General features: G+C 40.8%; 1 protein-coding gene across 1 annotated transcript; it reads right to left on the reverse strand.

The window, feature by feature from the left end:
* Positions 1 to 14,113: 14,113 nt before the first annotated feature.
* On the reverse strand, positions 14,114 to 15,037 carry LOC308252309 (olfactory receptor 7A17-like; the record flags this gene model as incomplete). The annotated part of the gene is made up of 1 exon (XM_080676715.1): positions 14,114 to 15,037. One exon carries the CDS (start codon positions 15,035 to 15,037, stop codon positions 14,114 to 14,116), a length of 924 nt encoding a protein of 307 aa, XP_080532841.1.
* Positions 15,038 to 23,126: the final 8,089 nt, after the last annotated feature.

The following is a 23,126-nucleotide window of genomic DNA, read 5'->3' on the forward strand; positions in this document are numbered from 1 at the left end:
TGTTCTTGTGCCAGTACCAGGCAGTTTTAGAATAGTGGCCTGTCATATAGCTTGATATCTGTTATTGTGATCTCTCCAACTTTGTTCTTCTTTCTTAGGATTGCTGTGGCTATTTGGGTTCTTTTTTATTCCACATGAATTTCTGGAGAATTTGTTCTAGGTCTGTGAAATATGCTGTTGGTATTTTAATGGGTATTACATTGAATCTATAAATTGTTTTGGGTAGTATGGACATTTTAATGATGTTGATTCTACCAATCCATGAACATGGTATGTTCTTCCATTTGTTTATATCTTCCTCTACCTTTCTTTTTTTCAATGTCCTATAGTTTTCCAAGTACAGGTCTTTTACGTCCTTAGTTAAGTTTAGTCCTAGGTATCTTAATTTTTTTGTTGCAATGGTAAATGAGATTGTTTTTTCAGTTTCTCTTTCTGTGAGTTCACTATCTATACTAATAAAAGAGTAATATGCTAATTAGACTAGACATCTTCAGGAAGTCCTTCTGGACAAAGCCACAGTGGCGGGGGCCAAGGCAGAGGCAGTTGGGGGTGATCAGGTGAGCAGGGGAGGGTAGTTAGGGGTGATCAGGCTGGCAGGGGAACAGGTAGGGGCAATCAGGCTGGCAGCAGAAGGCCGCTAGGAGTGATCAGGCCAGCAGGAGAGCAGTTAGGGGGTGATCAGTCTGGAAGGGTAGTAGCTAAGCGGCGATCAGGCCAGCATGCAGAGGTAGTTAGGGGTGATCAGGCCAGCAGGCAAAGGCAGTTAGGGGAGATCAGGCAGGCAGGCAGGTGAACGCTTAGGAGCCAGTAGTCCCAGATTGTGAAAGGGATGTACAAGGGGCCCGGATTTGAGACGGTGTAGGCCAGGCTAAGGAATCCCCTGCCCATGCATGAATTTTATGCACCAGGCCTCTACTTGGTGTATAAAAAAGTCAAAGACTTCTGGGTGTTAATTTTGTAACCTGTTACATTGCTGAATTCATTTATCAAGTCTAGTAGTTTTTTTATGGAGTCTTTAGGGTTTTCTATGTACAATATCATGTCATCTTTTGCCACAACCTTTTGCAGTGAGGATTCAGAATCTGGAGAAGAGGCCACACATAAATGGATACACTGGAAAAGAAATATAAATTTAAAAGGCATGGGGGAAAGCCAGGCAGAGACCTCACCCTCTAGTGGAGCGGCTGTCCAAATCTCCAGACCCATGGCTTTTTTTTTTTTTTTTTTTTTTTACATTTCAATTATGTTTTTATTATTATGTAGACACTTAAATGTAATAAGATGAATTAAAAGAAAAGGCTGCAATTATATTGTTCATAAATTTTTCATTGGCATGCATATTACAGAAACAGACTGAAGATACTTCATACTGAAGAATACTTCTACTTTGGTTTTATGTATAAGTAGACATATACTCTTTGTGGTATTGTTTGGAGATGATGTTTAGTAAAGTTGAGTCAAAGATAGAATTGTCAAGGAAAGAAGAATATTTAAGTAATGCATTTTATCTTAAGTACAGTATTTTCAAAAAATTAGAGAATTTGAACATTAAACATTTTGTGGTTTCTTTGTTAAAAATAGTTGTGTTTTGAACTATTTTTGAGCATAAAATAACATAAAATGTACCATAGTTTTTAAAAATGTGAATTTTCTATAGCATAAAAATGACAATGCTGATTATGAACCAAAGAAAATATTTTTCAAACAATAGCAATCAAACAATTGGTAGGCTACTTGGCAAAACATATCATAAAAATTAGCACATAAGAGTATATCATTAAATGCATTCCAGTTTGTACATATATAAATAAAGTTTTATTTATAAAATATAAAAGAGTAATAAACAAGTTACTAATATATAAATAACTAATAATTCTTTTTTATTGATTAAGGTATTACAAATGTGTGGTTATTCTCTCATTGTCCCCCCCCCCCCCCCCCGCAACCTCCTCCCCAAATCTGCCCTCACTCTCACCTTCTGTTGTCTGCGTACATTGGTTATGCTTATATGCATGCATACAAGTCTCTTGGTTGATCTCTCCCCCTAACCCCCACCCTCGCCTACTTTCCCTCTGAGGTTTGAGCATCTTATTGATGTTTCACTGTCTCTGGATCTGTTTTTGTTCATTGGTTTATGTTGTTCATTATAATCCACAAATGAGTGAGATCATGTGATATTTATCTTTCTCTGACTGGTTTATTTCGCTTAGCATAATGCTTTTCAGCTCTATCCATGCTGTTGCAAATGGTAGGAGTTCCTTCCTTTTTATAGCACCATAGTATTCCATTGTGTAGATATACCACAGTTCTTTAATCCACTCATCTGCTGATGCACACTTAGGCTGTTTCCAAATCTTAGCTATTGTACATTGTGCTGCTATGAACATAGGGGTGCATATATCCTTTCTGATTGGTGTTTCTGGTTTCTTGGTATATATTCCTAGGAGTGGGATTGCTGGGTCAAATGGGAGTTCCATTTTTAGTTTTTTGAGGAAACTCCATACTGTTCTCCACAGTGGCTGCACCAGTCTGCATTCCCACCAGCAGTGCATGAGGGTTCCTTTTTCTCTGCATCCTTGCCAGCACTTGTCGTTTGTTGATTTGTTGATGATTGCCATTCTGACAGGTGTGAGATGGTACCTCATTGTCATTTTGATTTGCATCTCTTGGATGATTAGTGATTTTGAGCATGTTTTGATATGTCTCTTGGCCTTCCTTATTTCCTCTTTTGAAAAGTATCTATTTAGGTCTGTTGCCCATTTTTTGGTTGGGTTATTTACCTTCCTTTTGTTGAGTTGTATGAGTTCCCTGTAAATGTTGGAGATTCAACCCTTATCATTGATAACATTGGCAAATATGTTCTTCCATGCAATGGGATTTCTTGTTGTTTTTTTTGATGGTTTCCTTTACTGTACAAAAGCTTTTTATTTTGATGTTGTCTTATTTTTTTATTTTCTTTTTAGTTTCCAATGCCATAGGAGCTGTATCAGTGAAAAAAATTGCTTTGGCATATGTCTGAGATTTTGTTGCCTTTGTATTCCTCTAGTATTTTTATGGTTTCCTGTCTTATGTTTAAGTCCTTTATTCATTGTGAGTTTACTTTTGTGTATGGTGTAAGTTGGTGGTCTAGTTTCATTTTTTTTTGCATGTATCTGTCCAATTTTCCCAACACCATTTATTGAAGAGACTGTCTTGACTCCATTGTATGTTCTTGCCTCCTTTGTCAAATATTAATTGAGCATAGTGGTTCGGGTCAATTTCTGGGTTCTTTAGTCTATTCCATTGATCTATATGCCTGTTCTTGTGCCAGTACCAGGCAGTTTTGAGAACAGTGGCTTTGTAATACAGCTTGATATCTGGTATTGAGATCCCTCCTACTTTGTTCTTCTTTCTCAGAATTGTTGTGGCTATTCGGGTTTTTTTTTTTTTATTCCAGATGAATTTTTGGAAAGTTCGTTCTAGGTCTGTGAAATATGCCATTGGTATTTTAATGGGGAGTGCATTGAATCTATAGATTGCTTTGGGTAGTATGGACATTTTAATGATGTTGATTCTACCAATCCATGAACATGGTATGTTCTTCCATCTGTTTATGTTTTCCTCTACCTCTTTTTCAATGTTCTGTAGTTTTCTGAGTAGAGGTCTTTTACCAAAGAGCTGGTTCTTTGAAAGGATAAACAAGATTGATGAACCTCTAGCCAGGCTCACCAAGAAGCAAAGAGAGAGGACCCAAAAACAAAATCAGAAATGAAAGAGGAGAAATAACAACAGACCCCACCGAAATACAAAGGATTGTTAAAAAATACTATGAACAACTCTATTCCAACAAACTGGACAATCTGGAGGAAATGGACATATTCCTAGAAAAATACAACCTTCCAAAACTCAAACAGAAAGAATCTAAACATCTCATTAGGCCAGTAACTATGGAAGAAATTGAAGCAGTCATCAAAAAGCTTCCAGCAAACAAAAGCCTGGGGCCAGACGGCTTCATAGGGGAATTTTACCAAACATTCAAAGAAGAACTAAAACCTATCCTCCTCAGACTATTCCAAAAAATTCAAGAGGAAGGAACACGTCCAAGCTCCTTCTATGAAGCCAGCATCACCCTAATACCAAAACCAGATAAAGACAACACAATGAAAGAGAATTACAGGCCAATATCCCTCATGAACGTAGATGCCAAAATCTTCCACAAAATTCTAGCAAATCGGATCCAGCAGTACATCAGAAAGATCATACACCATGACCAAGTAGGATTTATCCAGGGATGCAAGGATGGTACAATATCTGCAAATCAATAAATGTGATGCATCACATAAACAAATTGAGAGATAAAAACCACATAGTCATATCAATTGATGCAGAAAAAGCATTTGACAAAATCCAACACCCTTTCTTGATAAAAGCTCTCAGCAGGGTGTGAAGAGAAGGATCATACCTCAACATAATAAAAGCCATATATGATAAACCCATAGCCAACATCATACTCAATAGGCAAAAACAAACCATTTCCCCTAAGAACAGAAACAAAACAGGGATGCCCACTCTTACCACTCCTCTTTGACATAGTACTGGAAGTATTAGCCATTTCAATGAGACAAGAAGAGGAAATAAAAGGAATCCAAATTGGAAAAGAAGTAAAGCTGACCTTATTTGCAAATGACATGATATTGTACATAAAAAAACCTGAAAGACTCCATCAAAAAACTATTAGACTTAATAAATGAATTCAGCAATAGAGCAGGATAAAAAATTAATGCCAAGAAATCTATGGCATTTCTGTACACCAATATTGAACTTACAGAAAGAGAGACTAAAAAAGCATCCCCATTTACCATTGCACACAAAAAAATTAAGATACATAGGAATAAACCTAACTAAGGAGGTAAAAGACCTATACACAGAAAACTACAGGACACTAAAAAAAGAGATAGAGGAAGACATAAACAGATGAAAGAACATACCATGTTCATGGATTGGTAGAATCAACATCATTAAAATGTCCATACTACCCAAAGCAATCTATAGATTCAATGCACTCCCCATTAAAATACCAATGGCATATTTCACAGACCTAGAACGAACTTTCCAAAAATTCATCTGGAATAAAAAAAAAAACCCGAATAGCCACAGCAATCCTGAGAAAGAAGAACAAAGTAGGAAGGATCTCAATAGCAGATATCAAGCTGTATTACAAAGCCACTGTTCTCAAAACTGCCTGGTACTGGCACAAGAACAGGCATATTGACCAATGGAATGAAATAGAGAACCCAGATATTGACCCAAACCACTATGCTCAATTAATATTTGGCAAAGGAGGCATGAACATACAATGGAATCAAGACAGTCTCTTCAATAAATGGTGTTGGAAAAATTGGACAGACACATGCAAAAAAAAAAATGAAACTAGACCACCAACTTACACCGTACACAAAAATAAACTAAAAATGGATAAAGGACTTAAACATAAGACAGGAAACCATAAAAATAGAGGAATCCAAAGGCAACAAAGTCTCAGACATATGCCGAAGCAATTTCTTCACCGATACCACTCCTAGGGCAATGGAAACTAAAGAGAAAATAAACAAATGGGACTACATCAAAATAAAAAGCTTTTGCACAGCAAAAGAAACCATCAACAAAACAACAAGAAGGCCCACTGTATAGGAGAGCATATTTGCAAATGTTATCACTGATAAAGGTTTAATCTCCAACATTTACAGGGAACTCATACAACTTAATAAAAGGAGGATAAACAACCCAATAAAAAAAAAAATGGGCAACGGACCTAAATAGATACTTTTCAACAGAAGACAGAAGGAAGGCAAGAGACATATGAAAACATGCTCAAAGTCACTAATCATCCAAGAGATGCAAATCAAAATGACAATGCGGTACCATCTCACACCTGTCAGAATGGCAATCATCAACAAATCAACAAATGACAAGTGCTGGCGAGGATGCAGAGAAAAAGGAACCCTCGTGCACTGCTGGTGGGAATGCAGACTGGTGCAGCCACTGTGGAGAACAGTATGGAGTTTCCTCAAAAAACTAAAAAAGGAGCTCCAATTTGACCCAGTGATCCCACTTCTAGGAATATATCCCAAGAAACCAGAAACACCAATCAGAAAGGATATATGCACCCCTATGTTCATAGCAGCACAATTCACCATAGCTAAGATTTGGAAACAGCCTAAGTGCCCATCAGCAGATGAGTGGATTAGAAAACTATGGTACATCTACACAATGGAATACTACGCTGTTATAAAAAAGAAGGAATTCTTACCATTTGTAGCAGCATGGATGGAACTGGAGAGCATTATGCTAAGTGAAATAAGCCAGTCAATTAAAGAAAAATATCACATGATCTCACTCATTTATGGATAATAAAGAACACTATAACCCGATGAACAAAAAGATAGATACAGAAAAGCATCAGACTGTCAAATTACAGCTGGAAGGTTGGGGAGGGGGTGCTGATAAGAGATCAACCGAAGGACTTGTATGCATGCATATAAGCATAACCAGTGTATGCAAGACACTGGGGGGTGAGGGCATGTATGGGAGTGGGGTGGGGGGGGCAATGAGAAGATATGTACACATGTAATACCTTAATCAATAAGAGAGAGAGAGAGAGAGAGAGAGAGAGAGAGAGAGGAACATCGATCAGTTGCCTCCTGCACACCCCCTACTGGGGTTGTGCCCACAACCAAGGTACATGCCCTTGAATGGAATCTAACCTGGGACCCTTCAGTCTGCAGGCCAGTACTCTATCCACTGAGCCAAACCAGTTAGGGCTCAGCTGAATTTTAATGTCCCAGGGGGGCTGGTTTAAGACCCTTCTCTACTATCCTATCTGCCACTTCTCAGTTTCCTGTTAGGTAATCAGCACCGTGTTGAAGTTCCCAGAGATCCACCACTCTTCTGTGTCTGTCTCCACAGCCCTGGTTTCAGGCAGGCGGGACCAATCTGTCCACTTTGTCTGCCTGCTTTCAGTCGTATTTACAGAAGCATCTATTTCTGACACAGGCTCTAGGTGGGGGTGTTACTGTATTAGTTTCCATGACCAAATGGCCCCTCAACCCCGACCCTGAGGGCTACCTGGGGGTATTCAGATTCCTTGTTTCCCTGCAGAGCTGGAGGCTGGGTGTGGCTGCCCTGCTTGGAGGGGCTGGCTCTTCAGGAGAAAAATTGCTGTTTAGGGTTGGAGGAACTGGACTGTCCCAGAGCTGGATTCATAATCACCTCTCCCTGTCTTGCTCCACGGCCTCCACAAAACTGAACCTCCACCTGCACTACAGCCTCGATGAGTGTTTGTAATAGAAAGATCCTATGTACTGGATTTAGTGAGTAAAAGCAAGGAAAATATAAAGACAGAGCAACCATGCCGCTGCTTATCTCTCCCCCGGCACTGCGCAGCCAGTGCAGAACTTCAGCCTGCCTTTCTGGGCGCAGCCTCCCAACAGCTGAGGACTTAGATGTAAATTCCCCAGCTTCCAACAGCCCTTTGGATCCCCTTCCACATTTGAGTGTTATGCATGTCCAGAAAAGTAAAGGCGATTCTTTTTTATCATGGGGTCTATTCCACTACGTTTCCATATTGAAGAGAAAAATCTAGATTCAATATATTTATTGTAAATATTACCTTGCAACAGTAGTTCATGTATATTTCACACTGTATCCTTTTGCTCTGGTTATTCAATTCACATGGAACAGAATTTATTTGATAAGTAAAAAGAGGTATGCTAAATAGCTTCACTTTGCAATTACTTCATTACCTGTGACCTGAATACATTTCTGGGTAATTATTCACTTGTTTTGTCTATTGTCAACTGTCTGCACAAGTCCTGGCATTTGTGTAGTGGGGTCAGAGTGTTTTCATTCCTCTTTTGTTTTTGTTGCATTCTTCTATACAAGGAATTGTACTCTTTTCCACCAAATCTGTTGTCATTGAGTACCTCCATGTGTGTATATGTGGGGAATTGTGAGTATTTATTAATATTGTGGGGTCAAAGCCCTGACTGGTTTGGCTCAGTGGATAGAGCGTCGGCCTGTGGACTGAAGGGTCCCAGGTTCGGTTCCAGTCAAGGGCATGTACCTTGGTTGTGGGCACATCCCCAGTAGGGGGTGTGCAGGAGGCAGCTGATCGATGTTTCTCTTTTATGGGTATTTCTAACTCTCTATCCCTCTCCCTTCCTCTATGTAAAAAATCAATAAAATATATTTAAAAATATTGTGGACTCAATCTACCACTCAGTCATATTGTATTCTCTCAGTTTCTTCTTATTTTTCACTACTCTTATTGAAAAAAATAATTCACCTGTTACTTGTATATTTTTCACTTGTGAATCCTTGCTCTCAACAAAAATGAAAGTGAATGTTCTTCTGTGTACTTAGTGCTAATAAATTAGCCTACAACCATATAGCCAACTTGTTTTACATCTCCATTATCCCTTATTGTCACTTTCAGCCTTTTGTCATAACCTCTATTTCCAAAATTTGCATCATTTTCTACTGTCCTCGGGAAGGCATCCTCTTTTGTATTTGACTAAAGATTAATTAGCTTTACTTTCTATTAGCATATTTGAATCTAATAACTTTATATAAGAAGAAATTATAACTTAGACACTGCTTTCCCCAAAATTTAAATGCCATTGTATAATACTATCTAATAAAAGAGCAATATGCAAATTGACCATACCTCCGCAACAACCACAAGCCATGCCCACCAGCCAATCAGGAGCGAGTATACAAATTAACCCAACCAAGATGGCTGTGGCCACAGAGAGCAGGAGGGAGGCTTGGGTTTCCCTGGCAATGGAGGAAGCCAAGCTTCCGGCACACCCTGGCAGGCCCAGGCCTGCAATCAAGGCTACAAAGTTTCAATTATAGAAGATAAATAAATCCCAACAAAAATGGCTGCAGCCATGGAACGAGCAGGAGGCTTGGCTCCGCTGAAGGCTACAAAGTTTCAATTATAGAAGATAAATAAATCCCAGATACCAGGGCCTCCTGTTGGTTCTACGGGGGGCGTGGCTGGCCTTCAAACCACCACAGGCCCCTCGCCCAGGCCTCCTCATGCCCCAAGGGAACCCCCACCCTGATCCGGTACACCCTTCAGGGCAAACCAGCCAGCCCCCTCACATGCACCAGGCCTCCATCCTATCTAATCTTATATAATAAAAGAATAATATGCAAAATGACCGTCACTCCAACACACAAGATGGCTGCCTCCATGTGGTCAAATTTTGACTGCCCCCATGTGGACACAAGATGTCTGCCACAAGATGGCCAGCATGGGAGGGCAGTTGGGAGGGACCAGGCCTGCAAGGGAGGGCAGTTGTGGGTGACCAGGCCTGCAGGGAAGGGCAGTTGGGGGTGACCAGGCCTGCAGGGGAGGGCAGTTAGGGGGCAAACAGGCTGGCAGGGGAGCTGTTAGGCATCAATCAGGCTGGCAGGCAGGGGTCCTCGAACTATGGCCCACGGGCCACATGCGGCCCGCCGAGGACATTTATCTGGCCCGCCGGGTGCCGTTGCCTGTCCTGCTTAGCAGCCGACTCGTACTGGGCCCGCAGTGCGCATAGGAATTTGTTCATAGGGTTTTTTTTAAAACTATAGTCCAGCCCTCCAACTGTCTGAGGGACAGTGAACTGGCCCCCTGTTTAAAAAGTTTGAGGACCCCTGGTGTAGAGCCTTGTGGGTCACAAGCAGGTCTTTGACTTTTGTTTTGAGTGTGGGAGCAGAGGTTGTCCTCTGGTCACTGTTGTTGGAATAGCCTATGTGTGTGTGGTGGGAGGGGGTAAGTGGAGCTGAAAGGTCAGGGAAGAAGTGACTGAATTGTTCCAAGTAGAAGACAATGGGGCTGGTCCAGGATGTGGCCATGGAGGAGGTGAAAAGTGGGTGGATTCTGGATGGATTTTGAAAGTAAAGCCCTCAGGGTTTGCTGATTCTGGGGTTTAGGGGAGCGGGGAGAGCCACAGAGATAGAGAGAGACATATGATTCTAGGATTCTGACTTGAGCACCTGGGCCACTAGCAAAAACACTGAGGCCCACAGAGGCAGAGGGAGGTGACAGGTTCCACATGGGTCCACAGTGGCTTCATCCCCAGCCAAGGCCTGGCCCTGATGTGAGAGCTCTGGTGGTGTGGATATCACGAGGGGCAGAGCCTGCTCAAAACCAGGCACCTTCTTTCGTTGCCTCTCAAGTCCACATCCCAGTACCTCCCCTCTGGCTCTGTTCTCTTCCTTTTAGTCTTGTTTCCAGAACTCCTGCTCCCTGGAGACTCAGACCATGTGCTTCTGATTCCTTCGTCCTAAACTCATATGGTATGAGCACCCATGAAAGCCTTATGTGGGAGAGGCTGGAAGCAGGGGTGGGGAGGGGGACATTCCTCCCTCCGGAGTGGGTAGGGCTGTTTCCAGAAGCCCAGCAGCATCTCCAGGGCATCCGGGAGAGGGGAGGCATCCTCCCAAGCCAGCCCAGAATGGCTGCTTCCCAGGGCAGCATTCCAAGTATTGGCCCCTTGGTGCCCACCCCCAGCCATGGCTCCAGCTGCTCTGACCCTCCATCTCCCAGTTCTTCCCGCACATTTTCTCCTAGGAGTCATGATTGTAGCATTTGATTTTCCTCACCCCCTCCTTCCAGGCCAGCTCTGCCACTCCCCGGGACATCCTTTCCAGCGTTTCCATGAGCCTGGATATCAGGGCGTCTCAAATAGCATCAGCAGGCCCTGTGTGGGACCAGAGCCACAGGGCAGATGTCCAGCCCTTCCTGGTAATTTTCCTGTCCTCCTTTCCACCATCTGGGCATCTCTGGGTCCCTCCTGTCTCTCCATGCCAAAGGCCTCAGAGGGGTCATTTTAACTCACTTGTCCTTAACTGAGCACTGACAGCTGCTCTAGTTACTGCTTTTCTAGGTTATGCATCTAGACAGAGACCAATACATGGAAGAAAGTGCTTTTAGAGGCCTTTATGGGCCTTAATAATTCAGCCCATCTATCTCCTGATGGTCTATGAAGGAGGAACTTGTGTTCCCGTTCCTTTAAAAAGATAGGGAGATTGGAGCACAGACAGGTGAGGATGCTCACCCAGGGCCACACCACCAGACAGTGGCAGATTTAGGACCTGAACCCTAACTACTCTGGTCTTCTGCTCTCATGAAAGCTGTTGACAAGGTTCCAGCTTTCAGTTCTGCCCAGATGAAAGAGACAGGAAATTGCAAATGAGCAAGAATGTACCATTCAGTGAGAAGAGTGATGAAGATCTCAAAAGAGGAGGACTGTGGGAATGCCAGCCTTGGTTTGGGGTGAATGATTCACTCAGACTCATAACCTAGAAAAGCTGTTATACTCCTGGTCACAATTTATTACAGGGAAAGGATACAGATTAAAATTGCAAAGAAAAAGGCACATGGGTGGGACTCACGGGATACCAGGAATAAGCTTCCAAGTGTCTTTTCCCAGTGCAGTCCCACCTGTCAACTCTCCCAGCAATGATGTGTGACAACCTGCACTGAGCATTTCAGGGAAACTCACCTGAGCCTTGATGTCCAGGGTTTTTACTAGGAGTTGTTCACTTGAGCATGGCTGACCACTCATGTGGCTGACCTCAGCTTATTCAGAGGACAAGCTAATAGTGCATGGTGACCCAAGGCCTCCACCATGAGTCACATTGTGAGCATGACTCTCTGGTGTGGTCTAAAGTCTAAGGTATACAGACACTCTTATCAGACAAGACACTCCAGGTCCTTAAAGATGATCTCCCAGGAGCAAGGCAAAAGCATCATGCAGACAGACCTTCCTTTGAAAGGTGCAAGCCCTCTAAGTTATTTATTTATGGCACAGGAGTAAATAGTGGATCAGGAATGCATATTGAAAGAGTTCATGTTAAAGTTAGAGCTGGAATGAAGTGGGTGCTTCCCTGATCCAGCCTTCATATGAGACTGCAGCCCAGGGCAATACCTGTGCAGCAGCCCATGAAAGACCATGAAGGAGGAGCCATGCAGATGTCTGGGGTGAGAGAGTTCCAGGCAGAGGGAACAGAGTATAAAGATGGAACTGAGATCTCAAGTAGAGAAGAAAGGCCAAGAGCAGGTGAAAAGGAGGTGATATCAGAAGGGCCATTTGGAATGCCTTATGGACAGGATGACACCCCCATTTGGGGCCTGAAAAACTGGGCTTCTAGTGGACCCATATACATATCTATATATCTATATATCTATATATCTATATATCTATATATCTATATATCTATATATCTATATATCTATATATCTATATATCTATATATCTATATATCTATATAACTATATATCTATATATCTATATATCTATATATCTATATCTATATCTATATTTGTCTATATATATACATATATATATATATATATATATATATATATAGAGAGAGAGAGAGAGAGAGAGAGAGAGATTGTTCACTCACTGTCCCTTTGGTATATTTGAAAAAAAAATTTAGAAAAGGGAAGATATTTAATTTAGAAGAAGTCACATTTGTAGGGAGCACATTGAAAATTTTCAAACAGTAACAGGAAAATATTTTAAAAAGAAACACAAAGAACACTCCACATAATTCTTCACCCAAATGAATAAGGAACGTTATACATGGATATCATATTCCACACTTTATTTTTTTATTATTTTACTATTTTTATTATTTTTAGAGAAAGAGGAAGGGGGATAGAGATACAGAGTTAGAGATAAGTAGATAGATGAGAGATAGATAGATGATAGATAGATAGATAGATAGATAGATAGATAGATCAGTAGATAGATACAGAAGCATCAATATGAAAGCTAAACATCAAATGACTGCCTCTTGTAGGTGCCCCAAAGGGATGGAACCTAAGTATATGATTTGACTTGGTATTAAGTACACAGCATTTTTGGTGCACAGGAGGATACTCAACCAATTGGGCAACTGGGCCAGGACCATATTCCATACTTTAGTGAGTAAATGTGCAGCATGACAAATATTTTTTAACTAGAGGCCCGGTGCATGAAAATTCATGCACTCAGGGGGGTCCCTCAGCCTGGCCTGCACCCTTTCACAATCTGGGACCCCTCAGGTAGGGTCCCTAGGCCTGGCCTGAGATCAGGGCCTATTGGGGCTTTCCGTCCCCAGGCTGCAGGCAGCTGGCCCCACCCCCGCCACTGCCACTGCTTGCCATCTGTGCAGCTCTGCCCCCCCTCCCCTGCCACTGGTGGCCTCTCTCTGCAGGCGACAGGCTGGGGTGCAATGGCTTGGCTGGCCTGGGCCTCCCTCTTTTTTTGCTGGGGGGCTGGGCCAGCCCTGAGAGGGGCCGTCTGCCTACCTGATCACCCCTAACTGTTGGTCTGCCTATCTTATCACCCCTAACCACTCTGCCTGCCTGCCTGATTGCCCCTAATGCTTGCTTGGGGCAGGGCCAGCACTGACTTCCAGTTGGTCAGCCTCTGGTGGTTACTGGTCTATCCAACTCAGGGTTTTTATATATTAGGATAGTAATAAATTATATGGCTATTTTTTGATTCATCATATTTAAGGTCATCTCTGACTCTAACCATATTAGATCACTCTATTAAAATCTATGTATCCATGAGACTCTTTTTGGAAACATGTATTGAATAGTCAATTGTTGCCAGTGGCTAAGCTAGACATGTGGACACACAGCAGAATAACAGAATGAAGACCATAAAACCAGGAGGCCAGCTATAAAACCTACTACATGTTAAAGTCTAAATTATCAATAAGAGCAGTAAAGGTGGTGCTATAGGAAATAATGATGACCATATAAGTGAAAACTGTGGTCTTAGATTTTCCTCTAAAATAAAATTATGCAAATGACCTTAGTAGCCAAGTATAGTTTTGTCCATTGGGGTAGTATAATTCATGAAAATTCTTTCAGGAAAACAATAGGAAAATTACTTGGAATGATATATGTCATAAAAGAATAAATTACACTAAAGTAATTCATGTTAACCCATCAGATAAATGAATATTTCCAATTTCTTATAGTCCAAAGATTGGATTAATTCAGACTTCTGACTCTGAGGCTTTGAACCCTGAATTCATTGTCATTTCTTCAAACGAGAACAGTTGGCCCTTGAAAAGCTTACCGGCCAAGGAATCTTTGCAGGGCCCTCTTTATGTCCTTGTTCCTGAGACTGTAGATGAAGGGGTTCAGCATGGGTGTGACCACGGTGTACATCACTGAGGCTGTTACACTTGAGTGTGCATTTTGGGGAGCAGAAGAGCTGAGGTAAACTCCTAGTCCCGTACCATAAAATAAGGAGACAACTAAGAGGTGAGATGCACAGGTAGAAAATGCTTTATACTTCCCCTGAGCTGAAGGGATTCCACGTATGGAGGAAATTATCTTGGAGTAAGAGCAAAGGATCCCAGCAAGAGGACCAACACCTAGCAGTCCAGCTGAAAAATACATTATCATGTTGTTAAGAAAGGTGTCAGAACAGGCAAGTTGGACCACCTGATTGAGTTCACAGAAAAAGTGGGGGATTTCCAAGTCTGAACAGAAGCGCAGACCCAACACCATTAAGCTTTCTAGCAAGGAAACCATGGCACTCATGATCCAGGACACCAGAACCAGCAGTCCACAGAGCTGGGGGTTCATGATGACCATGTAGTATAGGGGGTGGCAGATGGCCACAAACCGGTCATAGGCCATCACGGTCAGGATAAAGCTGTCCAACACTGCAAAGAGTATATAAAAATACATCTGTGTGATGCAGCTTGCATAAGTGATGGCTTTGTTCTGTGTCTGGATGTTCCACAGCATCTTTGGGATGGTGGTGGAGGTGAAACAGATGTCTACCAAGGACAGGTTGGAGAGGAAGAAGTACATGGGTGTGTGGAGGTGGGAGTCTGAGCTGACAGACAGGATGATGAGCAGGTTTCCAAACACAATGATCAGGTACATGGAGAGGAAAAGCCCAAACATGAGGGGCTGTAGTTCCAGTGCCTGTGAAAGTCCCAGAAGAAGAAATACTGAAATGTGTGTACCATTGTCTGGTTCCATGTGTCAGAGGTGACTAACAAAAGAAAAGAAAAAAAAAAAGAAAATAATGAATAACTAATTTTCACATTAGCAAGCATTAATAACTGAGAATGAATGACACATTTATATTTTAGAGTTAGGAAAATAATTTCCATTTCTGTTGTGTTACCTGGTCCCCATTATGGGTATATCTATAGGCATTTCTCATTAGAATTTCCTTTTCTAAAATCAACTTGTTCTTCAAACAAAATGTATATTTCTATGTTATTGAGGATATTTCCATGCACTTGAAGAATATATATTGACTACAGACCATGTTTTAGTCACTGTTCAGAGTATGGGATTCTTAACAATAAAAATCTACAAACTAATGATGGCAAAATAGTATAATCAAATAAAAATAATAATATAACATACCAATGGTGCAACTTTTACAAAAAAAAGTAAATCACATTACATGGAGAGAGTGGATAGAGGGTGTTCTTTTCTTTAGAGATTAGTAAGACTTGCCAAGTTTAGCCAAGGTGTGCTGATATTGCTAAGGGCGTGAAAGTGCTCACAAAACAAAGATCAATAGCAATTGAAGAGGTCGAAAAACTGTTGCTAATTTGGATAAAGAAAAGCATTTAGCTGGTGACAGCATTTTGGAAGCAATGATATATGGAAAAGCGAAGATACTGCACTCCTGGATTGAGGGCTGACAGTGAGTAAGGGGTGGTTCAATAAATGAAGAAAAGAAGGGTTTGTTTATAGATTGTACAATACTATAGATATGTACTGTATATAATATAGGTTAAAACAAAGAATCATTTGGGGGTCTGCAACAAAGTAATTCAATTTACATTATTTCTAATGGGAAAAAATGATTCAGTTTTTAAACAAATCTCTTCTCAAACAGCCTTCTGGGATGAATTAAGTTTGAGCACTGAGTTTACACTGAATTATGTGAGAGTCTCAGATGTGTGGCTCTGGGATAGGAGAACACACCCACCATTTCCCCTGTAGTCTGAATGGCACCTCTCCCTTAGGAGATATACAGAGGTCCCATCTTCCCAATTCTGCCCAAAGCCCTTTCAGAAACAGTTTTTTCAGTGACTAAGTCTGATAGTAAATGGGCATGTGTAGGCTGGAAAGGCAGATCCCAAAGTGCCTGGGAGGTTTGCTGACCCACCTTTGCTGCTGTAAAGCCATCCTTGGAGAGTAGCTTGGTTCCTTGTATGCACAGTCAAGTGCAGTAGAGGCAGCCACAAAAGGGGATCACTTCAAGCTTCGAATAGCTTGTTGAGAATCAATCATAAGCATCTTCTGACATAGGCTAGCACCAAAGTCCCTACCAGGAGGCCCAGAATCAACATACAAAACAGCCTCAGACAACATAAGAGAAGGATACAAAGGAGATCCCAGGAGTGCACTAAACTCTGCCTAGATAAACTCCACTATGTTTTTTTATGTCATTATTTTCTTTTTATTGCTTTGTTATTATTTTCTCTTTTTTTCACATCTCTTATTTTTCTCTTTCCTTTTGTATTCTGTTTTTTCTTTCTTTTACTTATTTTTCTCTTTCCTTACTTTTTCTTTCTTCTTTTTCCCCACACTGTTTTTCTTGTTATTCTTTACTAGTGTCCCAGAGCACTGATTCATGCACATTGAAAGGAAATTAATTAGTCCCTCCAGTGTAGGGACTAATGCAGGCGGTCCTGGGTGGTGGCCTGTGGGTTGGGACTGGGCGAGAGGGGTCAGACATGCCCTGGAGCCAACCTCCCATGGTGTCTCCATGGCTGGCTGCACCTGAGTCATCATCACAGCTCAAAGGGCGTCTGTGGAGTGAATGGGGTCCCTCTGGAAGGTGGGGTCCCTTGGCCTGGCCTATGGGGATCAGGCCGAAACTGGCTCTCTGACATCCCCTGAGGGGTCCCAGAGTGTGAGAGGTATCACAATGAATCGGGCTCCCTCCTCTCTGGTTCTGGAGTGCGTCACCTGAGAACAGCCGCTGCCAAGTGACCGCAGCTCAGCAGCTCCTGTGTTGAGCATTTGCCCCCTGGTGGTCAGTGCACGTCATAGCTACTGGCCTGTTGGATGATTGGACAGTCACTTAGCCATATAAATATTCTTATTTTTCTCTCCCTTCTTTACTTTCATATTATTTTTCTTCCCCATATTTTCTTATTGTATTCTTTTATTTTTCTTCCTTTATTATTCTTGTTCTCCCTTCTCTTTGTTTTTTTCTTTTGCAGTTGTTTTTATTGGGCTCCTTTGTATGTTTTTGTTATCTTTCTTGTTTGTTTTGTTTTGTTCAATCAGCAACTGTGGAACAGCTCACAGGATATGGTTGGGGTTGAGCCGCACAGACAGCGAGCCTGAGGGTGGATCCCACTCACAAATGGCACAACAACCATTAAGACCCAGTTACAACAGAAGAGCCCATCCCCAAACCCCTAAAAAAACAACAACACCATACAAGTGTGTTTGTAGAGCATCTAATTCAGGAGATAAAGGAGACTGCACCACTGGGTCCCACAGGACACTTTCTTTGAAAGACCACCTCATGAAGACTGGGAGTCATAGCATTTCTATCTAATACACAGAAACAAACACAAAGAGACAGCTTTGGGAGAAAATATAAAATCCCAAGATGAAAGAAAATGAGGAATATCCAGAAAAAGAGCTAAATAAAATGCAGGCAAGTAATTTATAACATAGAGTTCAAAGTAATGGTTATAAGGATGCTCAAGGAGCTTAGTGAGAACTACAAGGACCATAATGGGAACTACAAGGAACTTAGTGAAAAAGGACATAGGAGCCATGAATAAGAACAATGCAGAAATGAAGAATACTACCTGGTGAAATAAATAGACTTACAAGTCCAGAAAGCACAAAGAGTCCCAAACCAGCAGAACCCAAAGGGGCCCACATCAAGACACATCATAATTAAAATGACAAGGGTTAAAGACAAAGAGAGAATCTTAAAAGCAGCAAAAGAAAAGCTGTTAGTTACCTACAAGGAAGCACCCATATGACTGTCAGCTGATTTCTCAACAGAAACTGTGCAGGCCATAAGGGAGTGGCAAGAAATATTCAAAGTAATGAATAGCAAGGACCTACAACCAAGATTACTCTACCCAGCAAAACTATCATTTAGAATTGAAGGTCAGATAAAGAGATTCACAGACAAGAAAAAGCTAAAGGAGTTCAACACCACCAAACCAGTATTATATAAAATGTTGAAGGGTATTCTTTAAGAGGAGGAGGAAGATGAAGAAGAAGAGAAAAGCAATAAAAATATGAAAAATAAAATGGCAATAAATACATATCATTAATAATGGAGTCAAAAAATCAAAATAAATGAACAAGGAATCTAATGAACAAAATAAACTGATGAATAAAATAGAAACAGAGGTGCATGGGGACATGGAACAGACTGATGAATCCCAGAGGGAAGGGGCAAGGTGGGGGGTGCAAGAAGAGATTAACCAAGGAATTTATATGCATATATGTGTTACCTATGGACACAGACAATAGGGTGATGAAGACCTGGGGTCGGGCAGAAACCAGGTGGAGAGGAGTAGTGGGGGGCAAAAAAGAGACATCTGTAGTACTCTCAACAATAATGATAAAAAAAGAAGTGAAGAATACCATATGTGACATTAACACATTGCAGACAGATCATGAGACATACCGGTTTTTCTCTTCTAAGGATTGTGGCCAATCACAAGAATTCTTGGCTTTTCATTGTCATTTAAAGAGAAACAGTCTAAGGGAAAAGCATTTGCTGAAATTAAAAATTACAAAAGGAATAAAAAGTGATTAGTTTTTTGTTGTTAGCAATAAAAATAACTGTCTTTATATCAATTTGATATTTTTAAAGTGCTCAGTAACCATGGATAGTGACGAAGAACATGATAAAATTCTGGATATATTTGCTGACGATATAGAAGATATTCCAAATGAAAGTGATGAAAGCTTTGACAGTGGCAGTGATATAGTTATTCCCTCAAAAGGGCGAAAAATAGTAATTTCATGTGATTCACTGCAGAAACTTTATATAAAAAGAAAAATCCTACTAAAGTTTGGAAAGTATGCAAATATAATGATAAGAAAAGAGAAACGCATTACATTTGCCAGCTTTGTTTAGTTCCACTTCATATTACACAGTGTTTACAAAGTTTCATACTTTAAAAAGATATTAGCTTGTAAGAACTTGTAATAAATAACTTCAAAATGCAATGGGTATTTAATTTTAAAGTGTGCCTTTAACATTTATGTAAAATGTTTTTTGTACTCCTTCAATAGAAACTTATCTGGCCACTGGGTAAAGCTAGCAATAAAACTACTGGTCTGCAATGTGTTAAGAATACACGGGAAACAATACAAATAAAGCTGGATGAAACAGAGAAACAAAAAGAAAAAGAATTAAAAATAATGAGGATAGTTTAAGGGAATTTTGGGACAACTTGAAATGTAACAATATATACATCATAGAGGTAGAGAAGGAAAAGAAAGTAAAAAAATAAAATAAAAAAACAGAAAACTAGTTTGAAGAAATAATGATAGAAAATTTCCCTAACCTGGTCAAGGAAAAAGTCATACAAGTTCAGGAAGCACAGAGTCCCAATCAAGATGAATTCAAAGAGACCCACCAAAGACACATATTAATTAACATGGCAATGGTTTAAGACAGAGTAATAATCTTAAAGACAGCAAGAACTAAACAGTAAGTGACCTACAAAGGCGTTTTCATAGGCTGTCAGCTGGTTTCTCAATAGAAACACTGTGGTAAGAAGTGAATGGCATGAAGTACTCAAGGTAATGAAAAGTGAAGATCTAAAATCAAGACTACTCTATCCAGGAGGCTATCATTCAAAATAGATTGTGAAATAAAGAACTTCCCAGACAAATAATAAATAAATAAATAAATAAATTAATTAATTAATTAAAGGAGTTTAACACCACCAAACCAGCATTGCAAGAAATGTTAAAGGCACTGTAGTAATAATAAGAAATAGAGAAACATAGGCATAAAGAATTAAAATGGCAATAAATAAGTACCTATCAATAATAACCTTAAATGTAAATGGATTAAATGCTCCAATCAAAACACACAGGGTAGCTGAATGGATACAAAAACATGACCCTCAAAATGACTCACACAGGATCAGAGTGAAGGGATGGAAAAAAAATTTCCATGCAAATAGAAAAAAAAAAAACAACCTGGGAAGCAATATTCATATCTGACAAAACAGGCTTCAAAATGAAAGCCATAACAAGAGACAAATGAAGGTCACTACATAATATTAAAGGGAATGGTACAACGTGAGGATATAATGAAGGAAAACACATATGCATTTCTGATCAGAACCGCAGTTTGCTTTTAATAATTTAAACATACCATTCTAGCATTGATGTGATACCAATTAAATGATAAAGATTATGAAAGACCACCAAAAGTGTGAGTAGCAGTCACACTATGAACTCTTATGTAGCCAGTGAAATAAATCCACTGATCTATCAAGCAAACAGCAATCTCTTGTCTCTGGGCTAAGTTGAATCATCTCTCAGGTGACGATAGATAAATGTTCTTGGCTTCCATTCTCTGCGACCCTGTCACGCAGGGTCAGATGTGTTATTGACTCACCAGGATTAGATCTCTGAGAGGAAGGTCATTGTGGGGACTTCTGAATTCCTCCCTGAAGGGTTGATGATAGAGACTAAAGTTCTATTCACAGCAGGAAGGTGTACAGCATCAGTCTCCAGCCAGGATTAGGCCTCCCAACAAAGAACAATGACAAATAAAATAACCATGCTCCTCTCAGTCTAGTTAATACACGCTGAGAGACTGGAGCGGAGAAGATATTTATAAATCCCTGTACCTGCTCCTCAGGCACATTTCCCTCTTGTTACTCTTACCTCTAAGCACACGATTTCCCCAGGAAATAATGTTCTGGACAGAAAGGAGGATTTTTCCAGACTCACTGTTTCCAACCGACCAGGTTACAAGTCATGTGAATTCAGTTTTTTTCCCTTTACTCCTTCTCCATGAACTCTCCTCTCATCCAGATCTCTAAATCTCCTAGCGTCCCATCTCTACTCTGAATTAAGTGTGCTTCAAGTCTAAGACAGAGTAACCTGTCTGGAGTAGGTCTCTTCTGTCTTCAGCACCGATTGTGGTGAGGACACAGTCCTGCTATCTCTAGAAAATTTCTGTTCTTCTTTTAAACAAGGTGAGAGCTGATTCTTTAGACAATAAACCTTGGGCACTACACTTGTTGGCTTCCTGACATTTTTCTTATAACAAAGAGGAATTTTGTACTTTCATCACAAGTTAAGACTGTCCTTTGGTCCCTCATTATAAAAGTAATTGTTAATTCTAAAATAATATTTAGATCTTTTTATGCACTATAAACTTAGTGATCTGCCCAAAGTTAATAACTGAGTAATTGATGGGCCTTCATTATAATTATGTCAGATGCTTCTAGGGCAGCAGTTCTCAACAAGAAATGATTTCTCCCTGGGGCTGTTAGGCAATGTCTGAAGAGATGACACTAAACAACTATAATCTACAGGAAAGCACCCTCCCTACCCCAAATTATTATCCTGTCCCCTATGTTAGCAGTGACCAGGTGAGAACACCTGTTCTAGGCCAGTACCTCTCCACGTCATTCTACATACAAATCACCAAGGTTTGTCATTCAAATGGAGATTCTGATTGATCAGGTCTCCAGGGGCCCAGGGACTGCATTTCTGACAAGTTCCCAGGTGGTGTTGATGCTGCAGGTCCTCCTGGTCTGTGGACCACTGTGTGAGTAGCTAGGCTGTGGCTCTGTGTCAGAGTCAGGTGTAAGTGCTTTCAGGTCCTCTGAACCAAAAAATCATCTTTGCATATACTTTTGAGGGAATAGTGTATTCACTTATTCCAGAGGTTATGATAAATTCTGTGTTTGTTTCTTATATATAAGGGCCCTTCAGTGACACAAACCAATGCACTTCTGAAAAAGACTTTGTAGCAGGCAGCATAAGGGCTTCCAAAAGATGACCACATTCGTACCCCAGTACCTCCGAATATAATATATTTTACAACAAGGGAAGGATTAGAGTAGCAGATGGAAGAGGTTTGTTAATTGACTGACTTTAAGATAGAAGATCAGCCAGGCTCATCCAGGTGGGACTAAGGTAACCACAGTGGTTCTGTAATGTTGAAGAGAGAGAAAACAGAGTTGCTCTCAGAGACCTTTTGAAAATGCTGCATGGCTGGCTTGAAGATGGAGGAAGGAACATGAGCCAAGCAATGCATATGGCCAGCACTGCTAACAGGCATCAGAGAGAAACAGATCCTCCCCTGAGCCTTTAGGATCTCACCCCTGCACACATTTTGATATTATCCACTGGGACTCATTGAAAACCTCTGACATCCAGACTGTAAGAACATATATTTGTTTGTTTTAAGCAGCTAGTGTGGGAATACATTACAGCAGCTTTAGGGTTCTAATATAGACATTTATTCAATAAAATTTGTTTGACAGAACTGAGTTTAAGCCTCTTTAGTCATTAGCTTCCCTTGAGTAAGGGCATTTTCTGTTAAAAACACACATAAGAGTAAAAAAGAAATTTTAACAGATTTGGAGATATCCTCCTCCCTCACCCCTCCCCACTCAGCTGGTACAGTGAAGGCCTCACTGCATAAATATAAATTGACTGTGCTGTCTCTGTGGCATTAAGCTTTAAAGAACAATGGGTGACTTTTATTTCTTCATCTATATAACTACTAGAGGTCTGGTACATGGATTCGTGCACCAGTGGGGATCCCCCGGCCTGGCCTGTATCCTCTCACAATCTGGAACCTCTTGGGGGGTGTTGAAGAGCCAGTTTGGCCCAATCCCCACAGGCCAGGCTGAGGGACCCCACTGGTGCACCAGGCCTCTAGTATGAATATAAGATCTTTGGTTAATCTCTCCCCACCCTCCCTCTCCCCCCTCCCCCCTTCCCTTTGAGATTCATTATTCTGTTCTGTTTCCATGCATGTGCATTGAGAGTCTGTCCCCTGGTGGTCAGTGCACGTCATACCTACTGGTCAAATGGTCAAACGGTCCAACAGTCACTTAGGCTTTTATATGTA

Source organism: Plecotus auritus (assembly GCF_963455305.1).
Source record: "Plecotus auritus genome assembly, chromosome: 6".
Classification (NCBI taxonomy): domain Eukaryota; kingdom Metazoa; phylum Chordata; class Mammalia; order Chiroptera; family Vespertilionidae; genus Plecotus; species Plecotus auritus.